The sequence below is a fragment of the Mytilus californianus genome, unplaced genomic scaffold, assembly GCF_021869535.1.
Source record: "Mytilus californianus isolate M0D057914Y unplaced genomic scaffold, xbMytCali1.0.p SCAF_7, whole genome shotgun sequence".
NCBI classification, from domain to species: domain Eukaryota; kingdom Metazoa; phylum Mollusca; class Bivalvia; order Mytilida; family Mytilidae; genus Mytilus; species Mytilus californianus.
The window spans coordinates 27,157,314-27,170,004 of NW_026262723.1; the positions used below are offsets into that span (position 1 = coordinate 27,157,314).

A 12,691-nucleotide genomic window follows, 5' to 3' on the forward strand; every position below is an offset into this window, starting at 1 on the left:
AAACGTTTTGTGTAGCCACAGACATCGTCAACAATTAAATGAAACATATGACGTGACGGTGCTATCATTGTATGAACATTGAAGTATATTTTAACCGGAGTAAAGTTACGGCTTTTATTTTCGGTTCTTCCAGCTTTTGTCTGTTTGTTTCCAGCCCTGTTGTATGTGTTTTTAAGTTTTGTTTTGTATTTTCTTGGGTACAAAAAAAATCCCTAAAGTTTGAATAATTTAACCATTAAAGTAACTATTTCAATGGTTTTCATATAAATCCTTCACATGATTCAGTTCCGATACAGGGTATATAAAATAGAATGCTATTTATTCTTGTCTACCATGTACAAGATGTAGCAATTCAAAATGACCTTTAGCATAATTTTAACTTATCCTAATAGATTTCTACCGTGTTAGTAATAAATGAAATAAAATTACCTTTTCACCAATTTCTGTCTGATCCCCTCCAGGTAACACTTCTAAGTCTTTTCGAAGAGCAGATGCATCTAAAATATATTCGTACTTCTTCTTGTCCAGGTCTTGTCCAAAAAGAATGTTTTGTTGTAAACTTGTATTCATTATCCATGGCTGTTGAGCAACATATGCAATTGAACCCTGAATTGACAATATTATCCAGTTAAGTTGCGGGGATATTTCATGATTAAGTTTCTTGGTAATAATTTTGTTTCTTCAAATTATTACTTGCATCAACTACGCATATGAAGCATTGTGGAGAATTATTGCATCTCTCCGATAAGTGACAGAATGTGCACTTTCTTGGATTATATGTTTTACAGCAATTTTGATATATTTCACTGACATTGACATCATATTAATTATAAAGGAATACGTATTGCTTTGTTAACACGCAGTCAGACGAATATGATTGCAACCACTTATAATCTGAAATATATAGATAGAAAATAAAACCAGCATGTGATTTATTGTGTATCTACTATCTTAGTGACTGGTGCCTCATGTTGAGCAGGATCTACTTACCCTTTTGGAGCTCCTGAGATCACCCCCGGATTTTGGTTGGGTTCGTGTTGCTCTGTCTATAGTTTTCTATGCTGTGTTTTGCATTCTGTTGTTTGTCTTTTTGCCTTTTTTTTGTCATGGCGTTGTTAGTTTATTTTAGACTGATGAGTTTGAATATCCTTTTTGTATCGTTCGCCTCTCTTATATATACACAAGCTTACCAATGGGGGAAAATAGTGATATTTTTCACGTGCTTGTGATAAACGGTATCATGTTTTACACATTTCTTAATTTTTCCATATGTTCAGACAATGGTATGTAGATGTTTAAATCAAAGTAAGCGTCTCGATCTTGATATGCCATCATCACCCGCCATGCAAATTAACTGTTAGTAAAAATATCAAAATCGGGATAGGATGATAATGATGATGCTTGATTGATGTTTAAAGCCACTTTGAGCACTATTGGCTACTTGGTGGTGGTCAGTTTTTATTGGTGGAGGATCCGGAGAGAACTATCGACCTTTGGTAGGGAAACTGGCAATCCTATAGTCAAATTAGATTGGAATCGAAACTCGAAACCTCAGTAGTGACTGGGTAGTGATACAGTAGTTAACTACTTGATAAGGATAAGGACAAAATCGGTAAAATAACAAATTAGACGAAAATAAAAGATCTAAGACTGCGCAAACATGTCGCTAGTGAGACAAAGACATATCGTATCGGTCAACCAATTTGTGATTGTAACCGTAAAACGTATGTAGTGTCGGTTTTTGTCGTTCTTTCTCGTAACTCTGTTGGTGCATTTGTTTATATTAAGACCACATCTCTGTCATTTAAGTGTATATAGTGTGAACATGCAGGATAATGACGTATCAATTTAGATATGTAAACCCCTTACGATGGGGAAGAAGGCATGTGACAGCTGAGAAATGGACATTTAATGATTGGAAAGTTGAATTCATCACGTTTGTCATAGATTCTAGTTAAAATATAAGTAGCAGACCTTCTAGTTTCTAGTTCATACACGCTACATAGAAACCGAAAAAGATGTCTTGAATATGTTGTAAGGATAATAATAGTTTACCTTGATATTAACTTTCGCTGTTTCTGATTCCATTTCTCCAAGTATGGCAGACAACAACGAAGACTTTCCTGCTCCCACAGAACCGACTATTGCTACAAGTGATCCTTCTGGTATTTTGAACCTAATGCTAGAAAAGAATATAGTAAGAAATTAATATTAATTAAAAGGAATGTTGGTTTAACATAAGTGTTTCATAAATTAACATGTGTTTTGAAACATTGGTTAAGGATGCAACAAGATGGAGAATATTTCGAGGGAGCAATCTAATAACCAAATCAAAACGCTATTACACATCCAAAAAGGGATAAGAACGAAAGACAAGTTAAAAAAACACTACACTTAAGGATGTTAGCTACTCTGTTTCAAAATAACAAGCTTTTTAAAAGACTGTTATAAATTGGTAGTATATAAATAAAGGAACTATAAAAGCAGGAAAAAATTGAAGGGTCCGTGTTTTCGAGATATTAGCTATTGAAATTTGGCGGGAAATGATTCTCTCTAGATTTTTCATACATTTAACAATTGCCCCTTTTTTCTTTCAAAAACTATGAAAAAATAACAAGGATTTAATAGGTGGCATTTTAAACTATATGTAATCAAATTATGAAAAGAAAAGTAGGCGTTAGTGGGCAAATTCTTTTAATGGAACTACATGGATAAAACCAGAGGATTTCGAATATCTGACAAAAAGTCAAAATCAAGAGTAGCGATCATCCTTAAAACGATAAGCTTCATAACAGCGTGATAAATGAGGAATGAACTAAACGAGCAACAATAAACATTCTTTAATACATCATACCACTGGGGTGAGCACATTGTAAAAGGAAGGGGCAGTATTTTATAGTCCAAAATGTTAAAAATGTAAATCAATTTCGTTAAAATTGTTAGTTGTCAAGAATTACATAACATACAATCCCAAATTAAACTTACTTTTTTAAAGTTGGTTCCATGGCTGTGTCCCAAACAAATGTTCCGTCTTCAACTGTTATTCCATATTCTAGAAAAACGTTACATGTGTTAGAACGTTATTGACTCATGTGGAGTAATACGCTCAAAAAACAGTTATAACGAAGCAAAATAGACAATCTTGGAGATGTATTTAATATAATGTGATCGTTAATACGGCTGAGATTAGTAGTTCCCCAGACTGATCATTTTTAACGTTGGCCGTTATTCCACCAAGGCTACAATTTATTGTAAAAAAAGATATACATGAATACCAAAAAGAATAGAAGAACGTCAAAGTAAAAAGGAGCAACCTGACCCGACCAAAATAGTTCGTTTACTTAGATGATAGTACTGGTTAGCAATTTCTGTTTCAGTCATAACTAACGTCGTTTGGCATACTTTGGATATTCAAATACTTTGGCCTCGAGCATAACTAAAGAGACATTTATTGTCGAAAAGTGCATCTAGTGCATTAAAATTGCTACCTTTTATGTTATTAATCGTGTATTTTAGAAGAAAATCGAATATATATCGCATCTGTTGAATTTTCTATAACAGGTTAAAACTATATAATTTATTAATCATGTAAATGAACATATATTTCCTGTTGATATATTAACATAGCTCTAATAACCTCAATCAAAGGTGGCCTGAAACGCTTTTGACGGTTTTTGTAAAAGGCTGATATATTGAATGTAACTACCAATAGTCTGACCAACCTGAATCAGTGTTTCTTGTAATTATACTTGTATCCAGTTCTTCGTTATTCAGAAAGTTTTGTATTCTTTTTAATGAAACAGCTGTCTGAAAAAAAAATCATTCAATGTAATAATTTTGCATTATAATGCTTTAATTTGTATTATTGATATTTCAGTGTATTTTGGATGTCATAGTGTCAAAAATTAAGCTTATTTCAACATATTTTTTCGTATTTCCAATACGGAGGGGAAAATATACAAGAGGGTTCCAAAACTATGAATTGATAAAAAACAGACAACACCAAGGTAAAAGGAAATAATGTTAAACTTTGCACGAATCTGGAAATCTGTATCTTTATGTTAAATAATGATTTCTCACCTGGATAAAATAGTTTATGACGTGTGGTACAAGATGTAGTGAATATTGAAGTATATTGAACAGCGATAGAGATACAAACACCTTTTCTGCTGACATGACATTATTTACATCCATAAAAACGTAAGCTCCAAAGGTACACAATGATATCTGCAAATAAAACCAAATATATATGCAAAATGCAGTGGTGTAGATTTGCATTAAGCATCTTAAAATTGGGAAACTGTGGTGTCTGGTCAATCCCCAAAATATCAAAAACGTATTATACATCAGTTTAATAAAGTTATCAAGAAACTTAGGTTTCAACTCCTATATGCAAAGTGAACCTTAAGTCCATGTTGGTTGGTCATACACAGATCTAGCTATAATTCAGTACCTATATATCCTTATTTGTTGTTTTTTTTAATATCAACCTTCCTGCTGAAGGGTAATTTCAGAAAAGTACGTCCAAATTTATAAAGCGTTATTTTAACATACATAAGAACTATATAATTAAGTTCTGCAAAATTTTAGGAGACAAGTTGGGTAATATATCAATGAGTAAAAATGCGAGTTATTATCTTATAACAGTTGTTTTGCAGTGGAGCTTATTAAAATAGTTGGTTTTATCCCCAATGATACAACTATTCACCAGTTACCAAATAACGTGGATTCAAAATAAACTATAGGTCACCATACAGCCTTAAATTATATGCAAAATAAAGGCAACAGTAGTATACCGCTGTTCAACAGTCATAAATCGATTAAGCAAAAACAAATCCGGGTCACAAACCAAAACCGAGGGAAACACATCAACTATAAGAAGAAAACAACGGAACAACAGAAACACTGAACTGCTACAAAAACAAACGCCAACAAACATAGAAACGGACTATTTAATAACATCTGCCAAATTCCTGACTTGGTACAGGACATTTTAAGAAAAAAATGTTGGGTTGAATCTGGTTTTATGGCTAGCCAATGCTCCCGCTTATATGGCAATGTTAAAAATACCGCTAAAATGACAACATTACGTGACAGGATTACAGTACAAATAACCGAAAGAACACTCAGGACAGAGAAATAAACGAAAGAACACTCAGGACAGAGAAATACATAAAAAGATAATATAATAGTACATTACAACATGAATACCAACGGACACCTTCCATTAATTTACGACAGTTCACCGACATCACAACAGAATTATAAACTGTGAGTTACATGAAAGTATCAACGCCACAAAAAGTGACGTCACAGGTAAATTTCTAAATATAGATTAATTTTGTCATGGTGTTATTTTATGTATTTTCTAACCATTCCAAGAATATTAATACATAATTGTGTTAGTAATGTAGTAAATATATGTATTTTCGAACCATGTCGGTTTTTCTTCTAAATCAAAACGGTGTAAAAACAAATAAATCCTGTGCATATAGTTTCTTTAAACCAAAAATCATATAAATGAACTAGCTGATTCGTTATTTTAGCTTTTACATACACATAGAAAATAAAAATAAGAATAGAATTCAAACCACAAACGATAACACAATATCCAACAACTTATAAAAGACACATCATAACTAAATAAATGAATGTTGGATGTATAAATACCGAGACACGTCTAATGGCAATGCGAATTCACACTCGGCAAAACAGTCATATTCCTGAATAGGTTTCGTTCGGTACTTAGCAGGCCAGACAACGTAGATGGTAAACCACAATCTAAGACGTGGTAAAAATGTCGTTAGCTAGTTTAGACACAGACACATCGAATAGATCAACCAATTCGTGATATTGTCCATCGGAGTGTCTTTCTTAATCTTTCCTCATCATAACTCTGTTGGAGCAGTTTCTGCGTAAGTAGCAATCCCACACTATGTGGTTAACTATTAAAAGCCCGAAATAATAAAATTTGAAATGATTCAAACAAAAACAAAAATTAACGGCCGGCTTTCTGCTTAAACAAAAGACGAAAAACATATATTACAGACAGAAACGAACGACAGCCATTGAATGGGAGACTCTTTAGCTGGGATAGGTACATAATGAATGTACCGGATTTAACATGTTTGTTAACATACAACGCCTCCCCTAATCTTTGAGATAGGTGAAACAAAAAATTGTAAGAACAGACTGTAAATATCGGTTGGAAAGGGCTTGACTTATCAGATCGTCACGATTGCATTTTAAATTCCGGGACCAGTCAAACATGATATGTTTGAAATTAAGCTACTTTATGCAAAATGTGATGTACACATTTGAACCACTAACGAAAACCAACTGATTAGTTAAACATGAATACATGTTACATGTTGAATGGTTTTCGAAAGTTTTACGGACGCCATTCTGTGTTGGTTTACCGTTATAGAATATCAGTTTACAGATCACCACTGACATATTCCAACTACCGTAACCACAATCCCGTGATCTTTTAAATTACCGAATGGTAATTGTCACCGAGTTTGTGCTTGCCGTGATGCACTACTTGAGCAGGATCTGCCTACCCTTCCAGACCACCTGGGATCGACCACAGTTTTTAGTTAGGGTTTGTTAAGCTGCTTCGTTAATTTTATATGTTGTGTCTGTGGACTTATTTGTCTTTTCTTCTTCGTTCGTATTTTGATATGGTGTTTTTCTTCAATGTATGAGTTTTTAATGTTCCTTGAGCATCCTTCGCCTCTTTTTTAAATTATTTACCATGTAATCATACGTTTTATACATTTATGTTACATGATTCCAATTGTATTATTGAAGCTTTTAAATCAATTACATAATTTATTCACTTGATTGTTATTGATCTTTAATTTAACAATAGCAAATGCTATTTAATCTTTCCATCACCAGCATGTAGCTGGTACTTCGGTACTGGCATGAAAATACGTATATTGTGTTTTCAAAATTTGCTGTTACAAAATTTTGGAAATGATTTTAAAATTAAGGACTATATCTCGCTCATACAAAGTTCTGATTCCTTTGCCCGATCTTGGCTATACTTTTTGTCATTTTTGGTTTATAAGCTCATCATTATTTTAATAAGTTTTGGATTTTCAATTATTTTGGCATCCAATATCACTGAAGAGACATTTATTGTCAAAATGCGAATCTAGTGCAAAATCATTGGTACCGATAATGTTATAACAGTTGTTTCCGATTTGTGATGACCCTACTTTTCTGATGTATATAAGACATAGAGTGAACAAAATACTTTTTAATATTTGAATACCGTAAAAGGTGTTGTTGCCCATATCACATGCATCCAATTTTGAATTCCTTCTCGTTTTGCCAGTATATGTAGTTCCTGGTCACGAATTTCTAGAATGCACTTCTCAAAACATTCCTCCCATGCATACATCTTTAAAACCTAAAAACAAGTGTAATAACTTAATAAAGATTGTCTCCTGGTATGACTTTTATTGATGAAAGGCTACACTGTTTATAACGTACACACAATTTTTCTCCTATCTCATATAGTCTGAGAAATGACACAAAAGGGCTTATCAATAAGAAGGCCAAACGCGTCTGTAATAAAATAAAACCATTCTGTACATTCCTGTTTTTGGAGTGTACATTTTTACAGAGGATTAAATACAGATTTTGATGTATATGTGAACGAAACTGCAACCCATTTTTTTTTTTTAAATTAATAGGTCAAAAGACACTATCGTTTTCATTATGGTCTGTCGCAGTAATGATCTTTTTTGTTCTTTTAAGGTTACGGGTTATTTTATTATAATTTAATAGAAAGCATTGCTTAAATTGCCAATTATCAGGGGCCTCGATGTCCAAGTAGTCGAACTGCAGTATCACTTTAGTCAACACTGAGGTTGTGAGATCGAATCCCGCACATACGGTATGTTCGACTCAAATATTATTTGATTAGGATTGTCAGTTTTCCTATCAAAGGTCGATGGTTTTCTCCGGCACTCCGGCTTCCTCCACCAATAAAAACTGACCGCCATGACATAGCACAGAAGCCTGAAAGTGGCTTTAAACAACAATCAATCAACCAATCTTTTGCCACGTACTTTAAACTTGTCTTGATTTTAACCGTGTTTGAATTAACATAGGCATAAAGCTATGTAATAATCTTTTTCCATTTATGTATAAAAGAATATTACATGACCCATTAAACAACTAAATGAGAGTTTTGGTCCGTTGATGGCCTCTTGCAAGATAATTGTCTGTCCTTATTCTACATTATCTAATTTTCTAGTGATAGTTAACATACAGGTCCTTCCTCTCGTCTATTCACTTTGATAATTAATTGATCATACACAGAAGTTTACCCTACCGAAAACTCAGTATCGGTACATTTTGATTTTGTTTTATTTCTATTTTTTTATCTGTTTTTTCTTCTACAATCGATTTACCAAATTTGAACATAGGAATGCCATCTTATTGTAGAATCGTTGGTTAAGATTTGTTTTTTGTTTGTGTTTGTTCGCAATACTCATGAAATATTCGCCAATTGCTGATCTGCAAACACAATCTTATACACAAATAAATCTATGAACACAGAGAAACATGAAACTGTAACTTATGGAAAAGGAAACATTTAAACGAAAATGACAAGTATCTATGCTGTCTGTTATACGTACTTTAATCCCATTCAAAACTTCATTCATCTTTCTGATTCTTGCGTCTTTTAAATCCATGCTCTCTAACTGTAAAGATAAAAGAAATCAAACCTATCCAGGGGCACTGTAAATACCATCCGTATGCAAAATCGCGTAAATTATTGTGTGATCGCTATTCAGATTATTTCTTGAAACTATAGATAAATGTCAAATATCAAAAATACAGATCTCCAAGGACATTCAAAATCGAAACTCCCTTATGAAATGTCAAAATCAGATGCTCAAACACGCTAAACAAATGGAAACCAACTGTCAAATTACTTGGTTAAGGCGTTTCCCTATTAACATGATTAATTACATGTAATATTATTATTATTTCCTTATTGTGGATTAAACCTGGTTTCGTAGCTAGCTAGACCTCTCACTTATATGACATTTGCATAGAATTCCGTAATATTGACAACAATGAGTGAACAAAACAAACAGACATAATAGATAAAATGTCCAAAATTGGGGTATAGCAGTCAAGATTACTGTGGATTCATTATTATTGGTGGGATACCAATTTATGTGGATTTCGTGGGTAAAGTTGAACCGGAAATTTAAATGTTCAACGAATTACACATTTTCAATAAGCTTGTATGCAGACCTTGGCAAAACCACGAAATCAAATATCCACCAACATACATTATTTTCTAAAACCACTAAAATTGGTATTCACGAAAATAAATGAATCTACAGTATGTTATAATCTTAATCACTGTAAAATAAAACAAATATGTCAACAAAGAAACACATGAAAAACGAATGTGTCTGAGGACACGAATGCCCCGTTCAAGCTTTGCAACGAAAATAAGACGGGCAGAAAGACGGAAAGACGGAATGATGGAAAGATAGGAAGACAGAAAGACGGACGAACGGTCAAGGGTAACATTTAATGCCCCCGTCGCGTACGTCGTGGGTATATGCATGGCATATAGACACTCTATAGACAAAGCACATAAGCAAAAATGAAAACCAAAAATACAGAAAATAACTGTAGCACAATGGCGGGATATATGAATACGGAGCCACACCAAAAAGATATAACCAAAAATGGACTAAACAGTAATGGAGTTTTCAATGAGGAATGATTCCAGGAACAAACATCTAACAACTTGAAAAACTCAAAAGGTATATGACAAACAGGAACTCATTAGGAACGGCAAAGTCCACATAACGTCACCTTGTCTGAGAGAGTTGGAGCCTAGTTATTAATAATTTATAAGTATTCTGAAACTTACTTGCAAATGCTTTGACTTCCTCATCAACACAAAATTAACTGGTACCAATAACAGTACAATTATAAGTCCAACAAAGACGGAAGATCCTGAAATATATGAATATGAATATATAAAATAGAGATAATACCACGTCATCACTGCATTTATCACTGTGACGTACTACCGTTTTTCAATAACAACGCATCAGAAACAATATACATTAACATTCTGTAAATAAGATCTTTTACGTAAATTAAACATATATATATATAAATTGTACTGTATTTCGGCAATTACACATTTGATATATATTGTCTATTACTGGAGTTTATGTAATGCTATTTTTCAACACATGGGTGGTTTACACTTTTTTTTTATTAAAACTACCTAAGGTCTGCCACAGGAAGTAGAAAGACATAGAAAATAACAGAGGAACGGCCCATACTTCATTTAAACTCCACATACAGTTTCCTATCTTTTCAGCATCAACTGACATCAAGTTGATGATCTCGCCAACAGTAGAATCTTGTTTAGCTGCATTGGTAAGTCTCAGAGTCTAAATAATAAAACAAATCCGATAGGGTTAATTCATACATGTTTCTTAAACCATAAAATATTCACTCACCCAGTTACACCGGATTTGTACTAACATGAACAATACGACGGGTCCAACATGTGCGGCAGGATCTGCTTACCCTTCCGGAGCACCTTAGATTACCCCCAGTTTTTGATGGAGTTCGTCTTTGGTTTTCTATGTTGTGTTTTGTGTACTGTTGTTTGTCTGTTTCTCTTCTTCTTTTTTTAGCCATGACGTTTTTCGTTCATTTTCGACTTATGCGTTTGCATGTCCCTTTGGTATCCTTCGCCTCTCTTCTTCTTCTTAGACTAATATCGAAAAAACATTTAAATATGTGATTGTAGCAAAGAAATATCTAAAAAGTATATGGTAATCAATGTAAACATTCGAATACCCCAATATTTTTTTCTAAACATCGGAAAAAATCTACAAAATAAGAATATTGAAGTGAAATGGTTGTTTTTATAAAAAGTAAACTAACAAAAATACTCCAAGGAAAATTCAAAACTGAATGTCCTTTATCAAATTCTTCATGTTTCTTTTTTTCACGTCTGATATTAAAGATACGAACTCTCTTTAAATCGTGCACCTGCGTTCACTGTTATGATTTGATAATTTACTTGTGCTGATTGTAAATAGTTTTATTATGAATTGAACATGTAAATTTTAACCTATTAACATAACAAACGTAACGTGATGGTCCTCAGCACAAAGAAGCAAATCCCGACTCTTCCCAGAGCATCTTCGTTTCACCCGCTTTTGATAAGCTCATATTGTTTAACTTATAGTTTTATGTGTAGTATTTCTAGAACTTTTTTGCAATTTTCTCTCTATTAACCATGGTTTGGTCTATCATTTCAGTCGTAATTTTGTTTGTGTCCTGTTATCTATTCAACACCTTATACGCAATACCTATTTATGTCGAATCCTTTACAAACCTTTTTATAGATAACAGCAGTAAGAGCTACCCAGTTACTCCTTCCTGCTTCTTGTGTTTCCTTAATATGAAGATTCAAAACTACTGATTTGAATATTGTAACAGAAAACATAAGGATAGCGAGTATGTAACCTTTCCAGATCTCTTCCTTTCTATCTTTTGTTATGCCTATTAGAAGTCTATAATGATAAAAAATGGAATACAAATTTGATAAAACCTTTGACAATTTGTGTTGCTTTAAAAAGAACAAATAAAATGCAGATAAAACAATGCGAACTGTGTCATATTGCTTACTAGTAATATCCTGCTCTAGGTTTTTGATAAACAGGAAATGGACCAATGGTGGATGAGAAAATGAATCATATAGTAAAACAAGATATCAAACTTTAGAACGTTCTGAATCGTAGTGTCTGAGGAAAATACAACAGCTTATGCTATTATCTGCAAGAATATAATAAATGTTCGACTCAAATAAAGATATATAATACAAACATGAATAGAAAATAAGAAGATGTGGTATGATTTTCTGGTAGACAACTATTCACCTGATTTTAAGTGACGTGGATTAACACAAATATAGGTTACCATACAACCTTGAACCACTTCATGGGCCTGAACATCAGGGATTATCATTGGTTGTTGTCTGTTATATATATTTTCTTGTTTTGTCTATACAGTATGGGAATCGCTCATTGAAGGCGACGCTGAATAACATTAGCTGATAGATCATTTAAATGTTATGAGCAACAAAAAATATGTGATCTCCTAATCGGCAAACATCGGCCAAATTCGCTGTTTTCCTGAAAGGGATTTTTATTTTTATTTGAGGAAAACCTGATATTTTTGTTTGGTCTCAAGATGATAAGGTTATTCAAAGGTGTATTCAGTTTTTATGGTTTAGATAGATTAGTTCCTCAATATACTGAAGTTGTTCCCAGCATGGTATATACCCAGGAATGCATTATGTATCCTAATTTTAATGATGGGGAAAAAATGTGTCAAACACAATAAATACACCAATCCACATACATGAAGTCAAACCTTACCTTAGAATATATGGAAAGGCGAATTCGGCAAAATGATACAATAGTTTGTAAAAAGCTGACAGCAACAAAGCAGGTCCAGATGCTTTAATAATACAATTAAGGAGATTTGCCTTAATTTGTTTCTCAACATTGTTTGTTGTTGTCTGAATCTTTCGCTTTTCCTGGGATTGTCTCTCCCTAGAAACGAAAATGTTAAAAAAAATTATCCCATTGTTTTTTCATGAATTAAATCA

General features: G+C 33.0%; 1 protein-coding gene across 3 annotated transcripts in view; it reads right to left on the reverse strand.

The window, feature by feature from the left end:
* Nucleotides 1-12,691, reverse strand: part of LOC127709225 (multidrug resistance-associated protein 1-like) — a 40,248-nt gene that overhangs the window by 17,284 nt on the left and 10,273 nt on the right. For all 3 annotated transcript variants that reach the window (XM_052214629.1, XM_052214630.1, XM_052214631.1), the window contains 11 exons: nt 12,459-12,635; nt 11,414-11,591; nt 10,286-10,454; nt 9,920-10,005; nt 8,658-8,723; nt 7,283-7,420; nt 4,081-4,227; nt 3,723-3,807; nt 2,986-3,052; nt 2,056-2,182; nt 430-606 (listed from right to left, as the gene is read on the reverse strand). In XM_052214629.1, the coding sequence (XP_052070589.1) occupies nt 430-606; nt 2,056-2,182; nt 2,986-3,052; nt 3,723-3,807; nt 4,081-4,227; nt 7,283-7,420; nt 8,658-8,723; nt 9,920-10,005; nt 10,286-10,454; nt 11,414-11,591; nt 12,459-12,635 (1,417 nt within the window). The remainder of the gene's footprint in view (nt 1-429; nt 607-2,055; nt 2,183-2,985; nt 3,053-3,722; nt 3,808-4,080; nt 4,228-7,282; nt 7,421-8,657; nt 8,724-9,919; nt 10,006-10,285; nt 10,455-11,413; nt 11,592-12,458; nt 12,636-12,691) is intronic.